At 35.7% G+C, this 21,154-nt stretch overlaps 2 protein-coding genes across 2 annotated transcripts; one reads left to right on the top strand and one right to left on the bottom strand.

Annotated features, from left to right (window-relative positions):
• The first annotated feature begins 226 nt into the window (after positions 1 to 226).
• On the top strand, positions 227 to 5,983 carry LOC134664953 (josephin-2). The gene is made up of 4 exons (XM_063521684.1): positions 227 to 497; positions 595 to 767; positions 1,331 to 1,511; positions 2,070 to 5,983. The coding sequence occupies exons 1-4, from the start codon at positions 417 to 419 to the stop codon at positions 2,337 to 2,339; spliced, it is 705 nt and encodes a 234-aa protein (XP_063377754.1). The 5' UTR covers positions 227 to 416; the 3' UTR covers positions 2,340 to 5,983.
• A 931-nt stretch (positions 5,984 to 6,914) lies between these two features.
• Positions 6,915 to 18,283, bottom strand: LOC134665002 (apolipoprotein D-like). Its single transcript, XM_063521766.1, has 4 exons — positions 17,581 to 18,283; positions 8,248 to 8,378; positions 7,705 to 7,907; positions 6,915 to 7,095 (listed from the first exon to the last, which is right to left on the bottom strand). Exons 1-4 carry the CDS (start codon positions 17,704 to 17,706, stop codon positions 6,941 to 6,943), a joined length of 615 nt encoding a protein of 204 aa, XP_063377836.1. The 5' UTR covers positions 17,707 to 18,283; the 3' UTR covers positions 6,915 to 6,940.
• Between the last annotated feature and the right edge of the window lie 2,871 nt (positions 18,284 to 21,154).

Raw genomic sequence — 21,154 nt, 5'->3', positions numbered from 1 at the left:
TTATCAGTTTGAGACATTTTTATGCACGCCTCAATCGTCCCAAAAAATGTTATGAGCATTGACATGGTATTAGTGCTAATGCCGTTATTTTTTATTTAATTAAAAAACATGTTATGAAAAATTGGTCCTTAGTCGAATGGATTTAAAAGTTACGTTACAGTGGTTTTATATTAAGCTCACTAAAACGTTCATTAAAATTATTGTAATTATATCCATTGCATTTGTAAATCTGTCAAACACACTTGTCATCACAAAATAATCGTCGGGTTTTTTTGTAAAATTGTAATAATTGCTGTGATTAAATTAATTAGTGAGAAAGACTACTAACGGCATAATTTTTATTCGTATCATTTAAACAAAAGTTAAATCATGTGTGTTTTTTGTTAGAAAACTATGTAATTTTTAATGTAATCGGGATGTCTGCAAAACCGACGATTTACCATGAAAAACAAGTTAAAGAATTGTGCGCGCTGCACGCACTTAACAATTTATTCCAGGCACGTATTACCCTCGTCATTGTATACAACATTAGCAGGGGAATTGGAATAAATTTGAGTTATAGATGGAGTATGTAAACATGATACTTGTTGCTAGGTGCGCGGGACGTTTTCGAAGAGCGAGCTGGACGGGATCTGCAGCCGGCTGTCGCCGAACGTGTGGATCAACCCGCACCGCTCCATGCTGGGGCTGGGCAACTACGACATCAACGTGATCATGGCCGCGCTGCAGCTGAAGGGCTGCGAGGCCGTGTGGTTCGACAAGAGGAAGTGAGTCTCAAGGTCGCGCCTCTGCCGACTCGCTCGTTAGCATGATTTGCTCCGATTTATGTAAAACCTTGAAAATATTGTGTAATCTTGAAATTCAATAACTAATAACTTTTTTGTTGTGTATATTTGCAATTTACACTAATTCTCATGTGGCTATACATACAATGTGGCATTTAGAAAATAAGTTCAGCAAATAACGTATGTTTTTCAAGTAATAAGTTATATTATATAATTTAAATTACAAATTGCATGTAATTATCTTCTTTAATTTTATTAAGCCTTCCATGTCTAGTGACATCATATTATGTTGGTGTTGTGTTGTGTGGTATATTGTTAGTAGGTATTAAGATATAAGTACATTTATTGCCTGTGTTCTAAAGGTTAAAGTAACATGATTATGAATTTTTCTTTTACTCATTTTCAGCATTACATATTTTTAGAAGGAAAAGCTATGTGCTTGAAATTGTATATTTAACCTATTATTTTTACACATCATTCATGCTGTAACGTTTGCAATTTCATATTCAATAAATATATATGTTGATTATGACCAATATTTTCAGAGACCCGGGCTGCCTCGACCTATCAAACATCTGTGGGTTCATTCTGAATGTGCCCTCCGACTACAAGTTTGGGTTCGTGATGCTGCCCCTGCGCCGTCGTCACTGGATTGCCATCCGTCAGATCCAGGGGAACTTCTACAACTTGGACTCCAAGTTGGACGCACCACAGCTCATTGGAAGAGTAAGAATATTTTTATTATAAGTAAATTCTCTAAAGAGTCATAAAAATTTAAACCATTAGGATAACTGGAGAAAACTAATTCCCAGTAGCAAAACTAATGAGGCTAAGGAAAATTAATTACTGTATTGCACACACCAATACCTAATGATCATTAACAAGTATGAGGTAATGGTATGGGGTATGGGGTCTAATTAATGGTTATAAAAATTGTTGAATATATTTTCTTGATAATACCAATATGTTTGTTAGTTAATTTATTTTGACAAAACAAATTAACTGTTATCTTCACTGTTTGCAGACATAAATTCATATTGCTTTTCAATGAATTTCCTTTTAAAACTTTATTGTAATATTTTTCATTTTATGTGCCTATATCGAAAAATTAAAGAGCCATTTGTACTGTAAAACTTAGTATGGTACACATGCAAATGGGTAACCCGCATCTTCCTCGGTCGTGTTTTAATTTATCGCCACTCATTGTGAATTTCTTACTTTAAGCACTTGTAATGTACTCATAATCATTATCAAATTCTAAATATATTACCTTTCCTTTTTCAGAGCAGTGATCTCATAGCCTACCTAAAGCAGCAAATGGAGTGTAAAGAAAAAGAGCTCTTTGTGGTTGTAAGCAAGGAAGTAGAAGAAAAGCAGCTCTGGATGAACCAGTTCACCGTCACCTCGCCAACCCACAACGCCTCCCTCAACCACTGTGACAGCCCCGACAGTGTTTCAGATACCAGTAACCCGTACGAGTCTAAAAATGATAGTGTGGAGTGTCTTCAAATACATGAAGTGCGGAACTGTTCTTTGGCGGTTAATGACTTTTAAAAGTGTACTTCTTTCCATTAGACTGATAGTGTCGACTGTCTGGTTCTGTGGGTGTTGGAAATTGAACCATAAAAATTGATTAAATCGTTATTTACTATATTATTCCTCTACTTATTTAAAGTTTTTCCGCTATGGAAACTATTTTAAACCATGTGTAATTTGTACACACCTGATAAAAGTATGATTTACATCTGCTTTGTTTATTTTTAATGAATGGGCTTTTAAAATTTTGTAGCTGATGAGAATTGGAGGTCTATTTTTAATGCTCATCATTACTTAAAACTTTCAATAAATTTAACAAGGCATGTTTGATGTTTGTATTAACAATGTGTTTGAAATTTACTATGTATTTTGCTCTCTCAGTGTAGCAGTGAATACAGTTTAAAAGGCAACTAATTTTTAAGGTTTCAAATTTACATTTTTTTAACTTTTTTTTTTGCTGATATTATTTGCATACTTATTTCTTCAGTATGAAAGTCTAAAATCAATTGGTATAACATAACAGATGAGTGAAACGCCTAATGCCATTGTGAACTATGCCTTATAAATGGTAATGTAAGATATAAATATTTATAAATAATTTAGTCCAATTCTTGCGTAATGTGTCTATTTCTCAAGTTATCATGAAAAATTTCCATTAAAAACTACAATTGTAATTTGAATCTTTTGGATCGGATTTTAAAACGAACATATAGCTCATTGTAAAAAAATGATTTCGGCAGACGTCTATTATCTTGAATATATCCAAATATAACTATATACTGTCTTAGATATTCGATACCAATTACAACCTGTAAGTAAGGGTCAAAAGTTGTCACTAGATTACTAACAATGCGGCGTTGGATAACATATATATGATATATATCTGTGCATTTCAATAGGTATACAATATATTTAATTAAAAATGTGATTCCAAGTCTACAACGAAGCAAATATCCTTGCTCCATAGGTTAACGTCGACGCGAGGCGACAAATAGTTTGATAGACGTATGAAGGCTACCCAGTGCCACATTGTTACGTCTCCGTCTAAAATTGTACGTGTAATTATGAAAACATATCCTCGTATATTAATGATGACCATATTGTAAAGTTCTTACTACGACAGATAGAATGGAGTCACGAGTTTTGGGCGCTTACAATTGTAATGTATTTATATGTAACGATCTATATTCTACATTACCAAATTCGTGGCAATACCTCTATATTTTCTGGATTTGTAGTACTACTTATAGTACGAATACGATTTTTATTGTTGTGTTATTGTGTTGTATTTAATTTATTTGTTTTGTACAATTTTGTTGGGTTAGTTGTAATATAGGAACGAGTTATTTGTTACTGTGTTGGTTAAGTGCCTATTAGCACCAAATGATTCTGTCCATAATATATTCAGTACCTATGACAGACAACCGAAGATAAAAAATGTGTCGCTTTCACTAGACATTGTCAGTTGTTCTTAAAGCCAGTTTTTACCACTTTCAGTGTCGAGCGCCCCATTCCAATACAAAATGAATCCACGCAGCGGGTTCTTGGCAGTGAATGTGTTAACTGCATTTCTGTGGAAGCGGCACCCTACTGACACCAAATAATCTGGTGATCAACACTGTACAAACATTCAGGGCATAGACGTAAATAATTGTCAACAACTTTGGTACAGATTTTGACAACATAGATATATAGGTATACCACCATCGGCATCGCCCACACTGTTAACTGTACATCGGTGGACCTTATGCCTTTTGTAATAAGGTCCACCTGTATACAGTTAGGAGTGTTGCTGTTTGTACCAACGTATCTACAAATGACAAGTTCCGTTCATATAGTCAGTGTATGTACTGACTTTGAATGTAAATTATCTTTGTATTATTTTAACGTTAAATGTGTTAGTGTACGATAGACGGCCTAAATTAATGATATTGGGTTTAGAGGGTATTTAGGACTTTATCTATACTTCGTTTTTTTTAGCATTAGAAATTAGGTAAACAATCTTGATGTGTGTTTTAATTGAAAAACACATTTTAAAAATAAGTTACGGCAAATATGTAACAATTATGAATCTAATACGATCATTTATATTCTTCTGCTTTCATAAGTAATAGTTTTATATTTTTATAAAGCGTTTTTCAATCAAAAGACATGTCAAGATCGCTTACCTTCTTGCAAGTTCTTTCTAATGCTAAATAAAACGAACTATAAACATTCACTGTCTTTTGCAAGATAATGTACAATCAGCACCACCAATATAGGAGTATTTTAGTCATCTTATGACTATTCATAATTTTTAAAACTTTTTTTATTTTTTGACTTTGACTTATATTGATAGCGATCCAAACTCAGGATGGTAACTAGTATATTGTCTTTTAGTAACCTGTGCCAACAATATATTCTTTAGTTTAAACTACCCACACCCCTAGCACAGCTTCACCGCGATACGATGTCGCGCGCGCTGTGCTAGGCTAACACAAATCATACGGATCGCAACGAACATTTCCTGTGAACTCCTATATTTTATAATGATTGCAAAAGCGGCTTAATTTTTAGCACTTTCATTGAACCCATTCAAATCAAATTAAATTAATATTTTATTTTAAAGTGGCAGTGAAAGTGTTAACAGTGCTGCGACAATAATGACTTATTCGTGTTTTAAATTAGGGATATTGTGAATGATATTCATTCGTCTTACCTTGCAATCTATCAGTATATAATAAGTTTAGAGTTAAGAGCATAGGGGCGCTGAAAATGGGTACCTCCCAGTTGTTTTACAGTCTAGTGAAAACCTTATACAATAGAGTCTTAACTTGAACACCAAAGCTGCGCTATGGCGACCACTAGATGGGTTATTATATCTAATTAATGATACTTATACCTGTAAAAAATATTTCTCTGTAAGTTAAAAATACCTCGTATAAAATATGAAGATCCCGTGACTATACTATCCGCAAACCAAACTGACGACCGAGGTTATATCACTATCTCTCTCCCTTTTGCAATAACGACGTAAGCGTGAATGAGAAGTTTTAGGATCCCCGTCGTCAGTTTGGTTTGCGGGATAGTATAATAGATGGCGCTCCTCTCTGTTCTACGTCGCGCTATAGGTGTTATCAAAACCACATGCATTATACAATGTATATACGAACTGACCATTAATATTCACTTTATTACTACTGAGTAAGGTCTACTATTGGTTGCCTTAGTACATTTATGGATTCTATGGCTTTGGTGCCTGTTTTAACACCACTGACAATTTCCTGTACATTTATGGGTCGGTAAGCAACGACGGTACAAAGCGTCAATATTTATATGTTGGACCAGCAATGTATAGTGAATTGTCAGCTTGGTGCCAGAGTACTAAAGAGCGACTGGGATCTGTCCGTTGCAATATGAGCCTTATGCGGTAATGTCCAAGGCACAACCAAATGCAGCCGCACGGCTAAGTACAAGCAATAAAACCAAAAAAATAGGATAATTTTATGTAACACAAGTTTATACGCACTCGTTGTATCTACTCTTTTTGAGTTCGTCTTTTGATGGTTCAAGTAAACTGTATTTTATTCCTGATCCAAAATCAATGAACGTTTTAATCTACTTGTACTATGCATTGTAAATATAAGATATTTTCTTATAAAAATAGAAGGTGTGATGACTAACTTGGGACATTTTATTTTCTAAAAAGATCCTTATTCACGAAGACAAAAACAATGTAAATAAGTGAATAGTTTAAAAAAAAAGTTTTCCCTTAAATTGGCAACGGGACAAAGGAGGTACAACTACTTTACCGTTCTTTTGATTTTTTTGTGAACCGGAGCACTATTGAGCTCCGAGGAGATTTGAACTCACCACGACCTTCCACCTTTTTTGCCGATGTAAGGGTTTACCTTATGAAATTAAGTTTTTTTTTTAATTTGAAACTTAGTACTTATTCTATTTAATTTTATCTCATGTCATTTGGAACCTTTTCACTGTAGCGCCACATGGGCAAGGCTTTGCGGTCGCTTTACTCCGCGGCCCAGAGGGGTCTACGGCGAAAATCGACATTTCGTTATCTGCCTATCTATCGCTCGAATATGCCTTGAGCCTGCCAAGTCCCAGACATTTTTGCAGTATTGAAGTTTCTGAACCTTCTTTAAAGCAACATTTCGTTATCTGCCTATCTATCGCTGGAATATGCCCTTAGTCTTCTAAGTCCCAGAGTTATATTTGCAGTTTTGAAGTTTTTGAATATTCTTTTATTCCATTATAGTTCAAAATTCGATTTGAACTTGTGCTTAATTTTAGAAGGATATGGGGCCTTATAGACCGACCGCTTAAATGAGCGCCGTACGCCTGCCGCCCGCACCTTCCCCGCCACCCACAGTTGCACCAACCACATTTGACAGATTGATCAACGTCAGCCGGCGCGCCCCGGCCCTTTACTATGAAACCTTTTATACATAACAATTTAGCGAACTCTTTAACGATACGAACAGTTTGGTGCAACCGACCCTTAGTCGTCCTTCCCCGTCGCCCCCGTACCGCGCAGGCGAGGACTCATTTAAGCGGTCGGTCTATAGAAGGAGAGGTCATCAGAATGAACGGGAGTATAAATAAATCACGTGTTAGAAGTATTACTTTAATATCTGGTCGGGGCTGTCGACGCAGTTGCTGTTCTTGGAGAGCAGCAGGCGGTCGGGGTCGAGCCGCAGTTCCTGCAGCAGCGCGTAGATGTTGGCGCGCAGCTCCGCACTTAGCTCGCGCCGCCGCCCCAAGATCCAAAACCGATCTGTAATAAATAAGCATGTACTTACTACCGATCTTTAAATTTTACGCTTGACTGGTTATTGACAATGCACGGTGTTGACTGAAGTTATTCCTTATATACTACCATCATCAATATCATCATCTACGGATACTCACTCCGCGGCCCTGAGCGCGCATTTTTCTTTGGCCCTCTGATTGGTCTTACTTTGCTTGACAGCAGCGCGTCTCTGCGTTTTCCACTTATCCCTACAATACAATCGTAGGTAAGTATTTATAATTCCTTGGGAACTTTCAATCTTTTTTACATGTCTATACGTCGGATGATGGAACTCAAGGGCGGATTTTTAAATAGCCTAGCTACGGCAAACTGTCAGTGCACTTTTCCTTGAAGTGCATTGACAGTTTGCAGTGGGGCTCACCGATCGTTATGTCTGATCGTTGTGGCTGGCACCAGGCCAGGCGGCCGTTGTGGTAGTTGGTACAGCTTGTATAGGTACTCACCTTTGAGCATAATGGACACGAAGGTGCAAGATCACACGACGGTGGTCGTAGTCGGTGAACAGTTACAGTTATACTGTATTGCCCCGCGCCTGGTAGAGCTCCTATGATGTACCTACAGTTGTTCACTCACCGTTGTGCATTATGGACACGGAGGTGCAGGACCACACGACGGCGAAGTGATCGTAGTCGGTGAACAGTATGCTGTACTGCCCCGCGCCTGGCAGCATTCGTCCTATGATGTAGGGCATGCGGTTGTTCAGCTTGTAGCGGAAGGAGGAGGACCCGTTATGGTTCGGGATGCCCACGCCGTAGGTTGTGGCTGGCGAGCCTGTCCTGCAAATATAACGGAGCGGATGAAGATTTTGTCCTCTTAATAAAATTCTCTGTGACATTAAGGTATAGAGGAAATTAAAATTGTTGTTAAGGTAGGTACTAAAAAAAGACACTGGAACTGTTGAAAGCGACTCTTTTGGATAGCGAAGGTAGGTACCTCTATATAGCTTTAGGTTGTTGAAACCGTTGTAGGATGATTAGTAACAGCTTAGTTCCTCTGAGTGCTGAGTGTGGTTATACAAGCCAAAAGTTGATGGTTTTTCGAAAAAAAAAGTAAATGGTACCATTTTTTCTGAAAACCCCCTTATTCATGGCATCTGTGTGTTACATAGGTACTTACCATCTGTTGACAGTGGTGACGGCGATGAGGTAGTACCCTCGGTCGTTCAGCGTCACATGAAGCTCGGTGCAGCTGGCGGTCATCTCCATCAGGTAGAAAGAGCGTTCTATTTCATACCATGTGCCTGTCATCTGTGGGAACAAACATCGTCTTTGTCAGAGGTTCCAGCGTTAATAATTGACACAGTTAACAGACAAACAAGCCGTATGTCATGCAGTATTGAAACGAGACAAGGTTTACCAGTCACCTGTCTAAATTGCTATAGGGATCGTGCATGAACTATAGGGGGCAGCATAGGAACCGTCAGATTTTTGGCGCGAGGCGTAAATGTGACGTTTATGCTTCGGATGGAGCCCACAAGATGGCAGAACCTACTACGAGTATGCTCAAGAAAACGTACCAACGAGAACGGTAGATGGTAGCCTTTGCTTTGGCAATGTATTGTGCACGTAATATAATATTTCTGATTCAGGCCACAAGATGGCAGACCCCCCATCGCGCACGGTCCCTTTTAGTAGGTGCGTACCTAATACCTACCTATACCCTCTATCTGGATAGAGCTCCAAAACATTAGCCCCATTTATTACCTACTTTCAAAAGATTTTTCATACACACTCAATTTACGACCTCGACCTAAGGTATGTTTTATCGTTTTATGAAAGCCACAAGTCTGGAATTACGAGTACAAAACATTTGATCGTCATTTAAGCCCTGAGCTTAAATACCCTGAACAACCTATTGTTAGCAACACTGGCGATCTTTAAAAATAAAACAAATAAAATGTAGGTAAGAATTGATTTTTAATAAAAAAATAACAGGCGGGTATTCTAGAGAGGCAAGATGATCGAGATGTAACGGCTGGTTCTTTGTTAAAATAATATAAGTTTAATTAATTGGAAAAGCAGAATACATTGATTTACAAATCAAAGGCTGTATATATTTCTGGAAGCAGATGACCTTTAATATATCCGAAGTGGTAAGAACGTTTAGACAACCTCAGGTATGTGTTAATTTTGATTACATACAAATTTTAACAACTACACGCCTACAATTTGGAATATCACTTGTAACTATTAAATAATATTGGAGTAGTGTAAAATAACTATACACTAATACAATATTAGTGGCATATGTAAGTAGTGCCAGTAAATTATAAAAAAAAAATATACAATCATTGTACAGGGTACAAGTATTGAGATTACAAAAATAAAGGAATAAAGGTGTTTCTGATTAATATTTGTTACCTATTTTACGAATTGACGTTTTTGATAAGCGATTAACTTCAACTTCAAACAATTTTATTGCCAATAGTTATATGACTTAAGTACCCTGTAAGGGCACAGCAATTTGTCTTTTACATAATTATACATAAGTATTAAGTATTATCCTTATAAACTATACTGTACAGACATTTTAATAAACTATGTATAAAAAAAAAAGAGTTAATAATTATGCAGTTTCAAGTACTGTTTATTCCGGGAGGATCACCAAAAAAAAAACTCTTGCAGTGAACGGTAACTCTTCCAGTAAATACTTCTGTAAAATGGTCTCAAATGATTTGGGATTTCTTCACTTAAACAGATAACTGGTACATTACGCAATAGGTGTAGGTAGGTACATAATTATGTTATTATAAAATCATTTAAGGCTTCCCCTTGGCTATCCTGATTTTATTAAAAGTAAGTATTCATTTTATAATGATGATGGTGTTATGGGTAAGTGTTTCTTTTATCAGCATAAAGTACCACAATATGATTTAACTAGCTGACCCGGCGACTTCGTATGTCGTCGCCAGTGAATGTCGTGTTCGACTGTTCGTGCTACCTGTGAACTTAATTTGTGCTTTTATAGCTGACCCGGCAAACTTCGCACCGACTAACAGTGTAAATAATTATTTTTATTTTAAAATATTTCTGTGTCAACTTAGTTAATTAAATGAAGAAAAGAAATAGTAAGCATCAAATTCAATAAAACAAAATGTAATTAAACTCGGAAGATAACATTAAACATGTTTTAAAGGCGATTGGCCCGAAATTGCATGTTGATGGATTGTGATCTGAATTCAAGATGTTTTTGGAAAAGTATTTCTTAATAAATAATTTTATATTGATAAATCACGCAGAGATGATGTACAATTATTAATGAAATACGTGATTTTATGATCAAATTTATCTATTGTACATGTTTGAATTACGATGTAAAGTTATATATGTCAACGTCAAACAACAAGAAGGACGAACTTATGCGACAAAAGGAGATGGATGGACCCGTGTTGCATCATGTGTTGTCTGTTAAAGCGCAGTGGCGCCCTCAATCATTTTCTACAATTTCGTGTCGAACTATAACCACAGAATAAATAATAGTACTACCGTACAGAAAGGAAGCTTCCTACAAAACCGAAGTTTGACAGCGGTTCAGGGTCGAATCATGCTATCCCTTTCTAATACATGGCACTATCCCTTTCGGCTAATTAGGGTTGTCAAAATTCAAGTGATTATCTTATCTGTGGTCGTGCACGCAAAAGGAAGTCAAGTGGTGCCAACCCTAATAATTGCTCGGAGCAATGCTGAGCCGAGCGGAGCCGAGTTTGGCCGAAGTCAGGAGCTTCGCACCCCTGCTATAACCTAGGAGCAATTTTATGGCAATGAATTACTTTTATAATTTTGTTTACGTCTATTTTAATAGGTATTAACTGAAATAAATGTCATATACTGAGAAAGTTACCAAGGCCCAAAATAAAAACAAATTAAAATATTTTCAGAAAAATAATTTAATTTGTTCTAATATTTCTAACTGTTTAAATAGTTTATCTGATATTCCGATGGAGACAAATCAAACAGTAAAACCATGAAAATGCTGTTCTCGAGTTATGTGTTGTAATATAACAAACACGACTAAGTTTTAAGATAGGTATATAGACTATTATAGATTGTTTATATCATTCAGTGATTTTAGTAAGATTATTTACGAGTAAGCTAAAAAGAAAACTACCCACTAAATATCAAGTGCAGACTACAAGATATTAGCAATTTACGAAACGCTTGTTTTCGCCTTCACGCCCGGTCCAATGTTAATTGACCCCATGTGATATACGGCCATTACACGTGAATGAGGATCAGCATTATTTGGGTTTTCCGTGATGCAGCGATCGGTGAGCTTGATCAATATAGAAATGTATGGTAGACTAACGTTACATCTTATACAGTAAGGTCATTACAACTTGCATCGTTTGTCTGCACAATAAAGCTGATATTTCAATGAATAATTTAGTAAAGGGGATGACAATTTTTAATTAATGTATCAGTCGATCAGGTTTGTTTTGAGGATCAAATGTGTAAATACAAACCCAGCAGACAATTAGGCGACACTCAGCACCTACTTTATAACCTTAAGACATAGAATGGCTGTAAAATGGTTGCATAGTCTTAGCTTAGCCAGGCTGAGGTGACATAAAACTGGTTAAGAGGTTCAGCTATAGCTTTAACTTACAGTAGCTGTTTTTGCTGCTACTCGTATAATGCGTGTTGGGCAGCTGGTGTTGTGGCTCTATGTGAGTTGTAGGCGGCTGCAATTTGCACTTTGGCTTCTGAGCGGGCGATAAAAAGTCTTTTGTAGCTCCTTGTATTGCAATCGTTGCTTGGCTCCTTTGTGTCACTTTGCAGTTGAATAGAGAAGTTGTTAGTCGCGGTTGTGGGTCACGTAGTCGCGGACGAGCGCTGTCCAGTCCAGTACCTTAGTACACCTTATATGTTATTAGAGACTAACTTACAAGCTGAACCTATAGCGCCATGTAAATTAGGACGTAAATACTGAATAAAAATGCATAGCTTTACTCAATTTTGAACGAATGTTAGCACCATAAGTACTTAAAACCGAACTTCACCAATGTAATTTGATTTTCGGAAATTACATGCGGTGGACCACAATTAGAAGACTGTTATTTTTTTGGATAGATATGCCCAGTATGGTCCAGTATCAGGTCCTGTAAAGTTTTGTTAATGGTACATGTATGTATCTAGTTATTGACGGTATGATTGGTTCCGATATCATAAGTCTGCTGATGACGCTGATGAGCACTATAATGTTTCTTTTTATTTCTCCATTATATTTCGCTTCAAGCTGTCACAGGGTAGCCTTACGAACGATAATACAAAAATGGAAAATAAAATACTCATGATCTTCCCATCATACTATCGAAATGACGCTGACAGGTTAAATGAGACGTTCGAACGTAAAAGAGAGTACAAATAGAAATGATTTATTAGCAGAAAAAGGGTACAATAAGTGTCTTGGGTTAAGTGTGTAATCGTTTCACCTTCTTCAGCTGTTTATAAGCAGCATGCAGTACACCGTTAATAAGAAATTAACATAGTTACATTTATAAAACTACGAGGTACATGAGCCAAAATGGCAAACATAAATGAACATTAAAGAATAGGTATACTTAATAACTATACCACCAAGGTATATCATAGACAACAGTAATTAAAACAAAGTAACATTTAGTTATCACACAGCGAGTACCTACAAATAGTAAAAAAAAAAAATTGGATCGCTCCTTATGAGCAACATAATCAGTAGGTAATGTTACGAGTATTATAAAAGCAGTGATCTAGAAGCCAGTCCAATAGAAGTTTGTTAAACTTATGGCCCCAAGTGATTATGTGAACAGGTATAGTTATTGTATATCTTTATATAAGCATTTTTTCTGCATGTCTGTCATACAGCGTGGATGGTGTAAGATATTGTGCTCTTGGGTTGACGGAGCACATATCATAAGGTCTTGGAAATATTTTGGATATGATTTTTGAAAATTACAGATTTTGAGTTTATACATACATACAAGCCAGATTTACAGTAATATTTAAATAGTGGCTTACAACTGATCCCCATAAGAGCATTTGCTAAAGTATTATGAGACGTAGCCGTGATAAGCCATAAGGACTGCTTCGTAGGAAACAGATAGTCGTAATTTTTGCAGGCCAAGACGAAATGGTCAAGTCTTGAACATTATGACAGAGTGGTTATGGTCCTTCCAATTTAAAAATGAATCGAAATTTAAACCAAAGAACTTAATTTATGTTACCTGTTTTATGAAATGCATAGTCATTTATATGAATGTTGAGCTGTCGAGGTATTGTTCCATATGAGTGAATTGCATAAATTGTGTTTTCTGAGCTTAATAAGAAGCTTATTAATTTCCTATCCAATATTTAGTATCAGATAAGGCATTATAAATATCTGTTTTATACATATTTTGATCTTGACCACTAACTGAAATTATAGTTGTATCGCCATCTGAATATCATTAATGAAAAAAAATCCCCTTCCCCCCTTAAGTAATAAATAAGTGTAGCACCTACTTTAGTAATTAATTTGGTTGTTAGTTTTAACAAATTTACTGATTTGCGTACACTGCATTCTGTTGGCTAAGTAAGATTTAAGTCAATCATTTGCCTGGCCTCTAAATTTCTTGACATGCTCGGCATGATCAATTAAGTCAAATACTTTTGTCATGTCGAGGAAAATTTCCATAATCGGTGACTTATTAAAGTTTTGAGTCACAAATTTGACACATTCAAAACAAGCCAATTCTGGATTTAGTCCTTTACGGAACCCAAATTGGTCAGGGTGTAAAATATCATGTTTAGTAAGGAAGTTATTATTGTCTTTTGTTAATAAAAAGCTTTTTCTATTAATTTTGATATTATTGGGACAATCACTATTGTGCTGTAATTACACTGTAAAACTACGATCTGTAATTATTGGGATCGTTACTTTAAGATCGTCAAACGAAGCTTTAAGCTGTTCTGGGAAAAAGCCTTGACTGAAGGATAAATGTACATGAGCAAGAGATCTGCTTAAAAATAACCTACTTAACTTCACTAGTTCGGTTGAAATATCGTCAATACCAAAAGTTTTACTATTACTCAACTACTGTTGGCATTAAGAACATCGTATTATGGACTATTCTCAACATTTAGTTTGGTTGTTAACTTATTAAAATTACTTAATCGATAAAATGATTAATGTAGGATAGTACATTACCTATATCTTACTAATTATTATTGGTAGATCTTATAATTCATTTTTAAAGTAATTATATCTGTTGTCTGATCTAAATTTGGTACCTGCGTGGGTTTATGACATTCCAGGTTGCTTTACATTTATATATTATTATTAGAAGATACATATATATTTGCTATTGCAATTTGTGTATACATTTTTTAAATATCTTACCATATTTTTGAAGAGTTTATTGTTTGGCAGATAACCTCTTAATTCCCTTTTGTCGATGATGATGATGATGATAATGATGGGAAAACACAGATCGAAAAAAGTCTGAATAAGACACAGGATAATTAAACGAGCGACCTGAGCGTTGTTCGAGCTAATAACTTCACAAAAGAAGAGAGCCTCAGAGCCTTTATACTATCATGAAACTTTAGAATGTTAAATTAACAATAAATCCTTTTCAGTTCAATCCAGGTCGTACCAGTCTTGATTTCATTAATGTTTAAGGTGACAGGTCATAATCTGATAATTCAAGTTGGTGGGTGTCAGTTAGCATTACGCACACATTAATACATAAATCCTAGTTGGTGCTTTTATGTGCATTGCCATGTTAAAACTTCTCATTATACTTGATAGCTCCTTTGTAGATGAATTATCTTTTAGAGTGTCTATATTCCGATCACCATAAACAACAATATTTCTCTATTTGAGTGTTAAAAATTGAAGTAAATTATTATCAAGCTTGTGAGGAAAAACACAGTAATGGGACTGAGTTTTTATGGTATTCTATAAATTGTAATTGTTATGCAGTAAATGCTAGTTGTATCAATGCCGCAACATTTAAAAATGAAAATGAAAAAGGTTTAGTAAGGCAAATTAAAGTAGAAGTTTGACGCTAAATGTGGAATCATAACCTTATCCTCATTTTATTGTTCGGTATGAAATAATTATTTACTTTTGAGTGGAGAAGTGACGAAAAAGAAATTGTTAGTAGTCTGCTACTAATTGTATTACCAGTTGTAACTGACATGAGTTTATTTTCAGTGTTTGGAGTGTGTCCTCACGTCTACGGCGACGTGTACACATAAGACGGAATGTGTGATCTCGTCTACGGTGACGTGAGTAAGAAGGAATGTGTGATCTTGTCTACGGTGACGGACACACATTAAAAAAAAAGAAGGTATGTGTAATCTTGTCTACGGTGACGGATACACATTAAAAACAAAGAAGGTATGTGTGATCTTGTCTACGGTGACGGATACACATGAGATAAGGAGTGTGTGATCTCGTCTACGGTGACGTGTACACATAAGAAGGAGTGTGTGATCTCGTCTACGGTGACGTGTACACATAAGGAGTGTGTGATCTCGTCTACGGTGACGTGTACACATAAGAAGGAGTGCGTGATCTCGTCGACGGTGACGTGCACACTCGCAAAGAAGCGACGTCTACGCTGAAGAATTGTGTGATTAAATCGACGATGATGAGTGCAATTTCTGAAATAATTGCTTGCATAATCAACGTTATGTTATATCAAAGTGATTGCCATAGAACGTTTTATTTCATTTTAGTTTTTTATATGCTTATTAATGATGTATTGTATAAGATTAAAGTTACATTTTGGAATAGTAGTTTTGTTAATGTGTTTATTGTAAATAAATTCTTGATTGTTAAGAGATATAAAATAATTGTATGAGGCCATACGCCTTGTGTAGAATGGCCGAGCATTAACCGGAATGGGGACATTCCTACAACAGAATGGCCGTCTGTTAGCAACACTGGCGATCTTTAAAAATAAAACAAATAAAATGTAGGTAAGAATTGATTTTTAATAAAAAAATAACAGGCGGGTATTCTAGAGAGGCAAGATGATCGAGATGTAACGGCTGGTTCTTTGTTAAAATAATATAAGTTTAATTAATTGGAAAAGCAGAATACATTGATTTACAAATCAAAGGCTGTATATATTTCTGGAAGCAGATGACCTTTAATACTATTGACCCTATGAAGGCTATGAAGCTAACGCTAGCCTCGCCTCATGTATATAAGGGTAAATTCATCGTACTGTCAAATATCAATTCCATTACATCGACTAGGTACTTATAACAAGTTCAAGATTTGGCAGGCGCCTGCAACGTAGCAGCTACGCGCGCGCGAGTAGGTACTTGCGTACATTACAGACTCGTACGCTAGCGGGTCGCGACCTCCACCCTTTACCTATATTGCAACGCAATTACGCATAAGTGGGAACGGCTTGTTGTGGCGGGACGCTATTGGATCGACGCCAATCCCTTGCAGGTGAATAAAACTACAAGCACACGTCGGCAAGAATATGCACGACGCACTATACGGGATGGGTATCATATTATACTTAGGTCATCCATTGTGTAAATTTAACTTATGTTGCAATGTAGCTAATACAATATCCCCATTTAATTAATAACGCACATGTTTTAAAAAAGAAAAGCCAATAAAACGCTTATCCATACAATTGTTGTATGTTACCAAATTAAAAAAAAATCTAAATTCCATAATATATCGAGGCAATCGAAACTTACAATAAGTAGTTCAAATTCCAATAAGTAACTAAACAGCATCCGGCTCGAAGGACCAGTGTTAGGCACCTAATGTCAACAAATCAAACATTTGGATACAATTTTACGTATTTATTTCTATGCGCATAGCAACACATTGGGGTGTAATTTCATTTAAATTTTTAAGGGTCAATGTTTTTAAAAGCAAACAACCACATGTCAATGACTTATTCTGTAGGCAGGCATTGGATATGACTGGGTAGTTTAAATCTTGGGTAATAGATTCAAATATGGACAGAAATTGTGAGACTAGTGATTACGTTGTAAAATGCCGAAAAACAATAACAACATGTGTCAAGTGGAAAAATACAAACGTGCAAATTAATGTTTACTTATTTGCATCCGAACGTTTGAATGTCGGTCATGACGTATGTAATTAGGTAGGTACCTGCCTATTAGATAACAGAACATTTCAATATACAATAATATTATACCTACCTTCTTACTACTAGTACATTAGGGTAGGAAAACACTAATTATAGCAGTGTGCGATTTAGTTCATCAGGCATTTTGGCTACAGGCTAATTTAATCTTTACAACGTAAAAAATACAAGAGATCTAAGTCTGATAGAAAGCTAGATTGACTACTTATACAAAATGGTTTGGATCGTGATTGACGTGAACGATATAAGCAAAAGACAAATGTAATAGGATCGTATTTGACACCACTACGCCGCATACACAAATCAAATCATACATAACTCATAACAAACTGCGCACTTACCTTCTGTATTTCGAAGTTCGGCTGCTGCGGGTAGACGGGGCACGTGCCCAGCTTCGTGCCCATCACCCCCACCGTGAGACCCGTCATCAACATGTTGAACAACCCTCGCACTCTGAAGTCTCCCATCACTTTTATATACTTAGTCTAACTTAGGAACTTTATACGAGCAAAAAAGGCGGAAAATCTGTGATTCTACGGGCTAAATTTGGCTATCTCCCTTAAAACGACGTATGATTTAATTTACAAAACAAAAACAAAATAATATAAGAGTAAAATCACACTAAAAATCTGCTTATTATATGAAGTTAATTAAAGCCAGCGAAAATCCCTATCTTTAAATATGAACGGGAAATTAAAATCCGCGCTTCTAAATTTAATATAACTCACAAAATCTGGGTAAAATTCGTTGACGGACTGAAAACACACAGTCACCCCGTTTTATAATAAGTAAGGTCTAGTTTACGAGAGTGAAATTACAGTCTCTCGGATGTTTGGGAAACTGCCGGATTGTTTGTACAACATTGCGGCGCGCGCGACTGCCGCTGACGTCTGCGCCATTATTCAAATTGTACCGATTAAACATACGATGTGACGTGAAGTTTACTCGTGTAGGGAATTAGTTGTGGACGTTTGTCTGTTTACGAATCAAGGGTCGAAGCTGAATAATTTAATTCGAGTGCTAAAGGGGCTTTCAGTAATGACGGACCGGTACTGTTGAGACAATTAACCACTACACTGATGGCGCCCGAATTAACGCGAACATTCTGTCTTACCGAATTGAAAGAGTTTGGAATGTTTATGAATTAAGTGTTAATCAAAAGCTAAACTTTTCTAAAAGAAAGAACCGTTGATGGTCGACGTCAGCGGTCGTGATGTTGTTATGATTGGTCGCCTGAGCCGCCATTTTGTTACTTGCATTTTCCTGATTGGTTGGATCTGAGTAGTAGCTTATTGTAGTAGCTTATCCCTGCATGTGATAGTAGTGATAGTACACGGGTCTGTGTATAGGATAGGTATTTACAAAAGAAGTAATATTTAGATATTTACTATTGTTTTTTATTCTTAGCAAAAATAAAAATAATATTTTTTGTATCATTTATCGGAATAAGTCCTGTAATATTCAATATTTAAGACCAATCCCGGTATTACATTGCATGTATTTAAGTAAATTCTAAGATTAAATGCGAGATTGAGTATTAGTTCTCAGTGTAGTACATTCGACAGATATTACTGCGAAGTTTAACTAATACGGCTACCTACATTTGTACTTGTACAAGTACTCGGGGATTTAAAAGTACACACATTTCCCAACAACATTTCCTAAAGAAAAGCCACAAACGAAGCTAAAGTTAGCTCGTACGCACCAGCCCACAGGTGACAATGCATAAGTCATCATAATATATTCCGGGCAGTTATATATAACGACATTGCATATGCATAGGGCGCTCGTATCAACCGAGTTTCTTCAAGGTCCTACGAGTAAAACAAATGTTAAACAAGTCATATTATATACTTCATTTTCTCTTAACAATGAATTGTATCACAAACAAAAGGCTACAAATATAATGACCACCAAAAAATACTTTGGTACCCTAAATAAAAAAATCATGCTTACCAAAAAAAATTACTGAACACCAAAAAAATAAGGCCTAAAATTACAAATGTACCACCATTTTAATTACGACTGCACTTCAAATTGTATTCGAATACCAAATATATTGAATGATTACCAAAAATCATTAATGATCACCAAATCTTGAAGACCAAATAAATGCGATATTTTCACCTAAATAAACCACTATGATACCAAAAAATTTATACATATTACCAAATAAAGTAAAATGATGCCAAAATTACTAGCCCCTCCCGCTCAACCCCCGTACCCCGCACCGCATAACATAGGTAGGCATACTGAAATGCTACTAGAAAAGTATGTTAGGTTAGGTTTGTACTGCTATCAGTTAAGTGGGCTAGGTTAACACTGCGACCCTTACAGAAACGAATTGCTACTAGAAAAGTGGGTTAGGTTAGGTTTAAACTGCGACCCTTACAGAAAAGAAATGCTACTAGAAAAGTGGGTTAGGTTAGGTTTGAACTGCGAACCTTACAGAAACGAAATGCTACTAGAAAAGTGGGTTAGGTTAGGTTTGAACTGCGAACCTTACAGAAACGAAATGCTACTAGAAAAGTGGGTTAGGTTAGGTTTGAATTGTGACCCTTACAGAAACGTAATGCTACTAGAAAAGTGGGTTAGGTTAGGTTTGAACTCCGACCCACACAGAAACGAAATTCTACTAGAAAAGTGGGTTAGGTTAGGTTTGAACTGCGACCCTTCCAGATAAGAAATGCTACTAGAAAAGTGGGTTAGGTTAGGTTTGAACTGCGAACCATACAGTAAACGAAATGTTACTAGAAAAGTGGGTTAGGTTAGGTTTGAACTGCAACCCATACAGAAACGAAATGCTACTAGAAAATTTTGCTTTGCTTTAATAGGATAGCAAGATTTAAAAATTTGGTTATAATTTTACATTAAAATGGAGTTCTAATTTTGGTGGTCATTTACTATTTTTGGGTTTACAATGATTATTTTGGTGTCATTTTATTTAATAGGATAGCACGATGTAAAAATTTGGTTCTCAATTGACATTAAATTGGGGTTTGAAATTTGGTAATTATTTACAATTTTTGGGTTAATAATGATTAATTTGGTGTCATTTCCTTTAATAGGATAGTAAAATGTAATAAAATTGGTAATCATTTCACATTAAAATGGTGTTACAATTTTGGTGATCATTCATTATTTTAGGGTGGTAAAGTAGATTTTTTTGGTATTAAATTTTATTAAATCTGGTGATCAGTTAAATAGCAGCCCAAACAAAATATACATAACATTATACCCATTATTAGCAGACATCGTAAATTTTATAGCATTTTTGGTGCAGCGGAGTGGTGTTAACGGAATTGGTATAGTATAGATAATTCCAACAGAAATGGTAAATTAAGGTTAATATTAACCTAATTAATCATTAGGGTTGAAATTGTTTATACCAATTCCGTTAACACCACTCGCGCTACCAATTCCGCTAACAATTTACTATGTCGGATTATTAGTGACATTGAGTAACTTGTTTAAGCCCCCCAAGGGGTTGGCCCCTTAAACGGCCTAACTGCATGTACTTTAAAGGGCCAATTATTGAGTAGTTTACCCTACTATTCATACACGCGTTTAACGAGTTTATGAAGTGCGTCATTTAAACAAAAACATCAACATTATTAACATTTCAAACAATTTTACATTATCATTATATAGGTAGGTACATATCTATTGAGACAAAGGAGAAATGATTTATTAGTGCATACAAACTTAATATTATACATACAAACATAGAAACAAAACATATCTATTTACATTTAATATATTTATTTTGTGCCTAAAATAGGCTGGTATTGTATTGTATTTTTCAGATGTCATCTCTATACAATGTATAATAACCTTAAAACGAGGAATCGCGTAAAATTGTATTGACATCTATCACCGTACCCAAGCGGTTGATAAATATTTTGGTAGTCCGAC

This window comes from Cydia fagiglandana, chromosome 6 (assembly GCF_963556715.1).
Source record: "Cydia fagiglandana chromosome 6, ilCydFagi1.1, whole genome shotgun sequence".
In the NCBI taxonomy this organism is placed as follows: domain Eukaryota; kingdom Metazoa; phylum Arthropoda; class Insecta; order Lepidoptera; family Tortricidae; genus Cydia; species Cydia fagiglandana.
The sequence above is the reverse complement of the archived record's forward strand: the minus strand, read 5'-3'. Positions and strand labels throughout refer to the sequence as shown.

Excerpts from the sequence above, each read along its gene's own strand:
- LOC134665002 (XM_063521766.1), bottom strand. The coding sequence starts at position 17,706 with ATGGGAGACTTCAGAGTGCGAGGGTTGTTCAACATGTTGATGACGGGT. Across the intron at positions 8,379-17,580 it reads CGAACTTCGAAATACAGAAG|ATGACAGGCACATGGTATGA; the intron begins GTAAGTGCGCAG and ends TTGTTCCCACAG. Across the intron at positions 7,096-7,704 it reads CGTGTCCATAATGCACAACG|ATCGGTTTTGGATCTTGGGG; the intron begins GTGAGTGAACAA and ends TATTTATTACAG.
- LOC134664953 (XM_063521684.1), top strand. The coding sequence starts at position 417 with ATGTCTGCAAAACCGACGATTTACCATGAAAAACAAGTTAAAGAATTG. Across the intron at positions 498-594 it reads CACTTAACAATTTATTCCAG|GTGCGCGGGACGTTTTCGAA; the intron begins GCACGTATTACC and ends ACTTGTTGCTAG. Across the intron at positions 1,512-2,069 it reads CACCACAGCTCATTGGAAGA|AGCAGTGATCTCATAGCCTA; the intron begins GTAAGAATATTT and ends TTCCTTTTTCAG.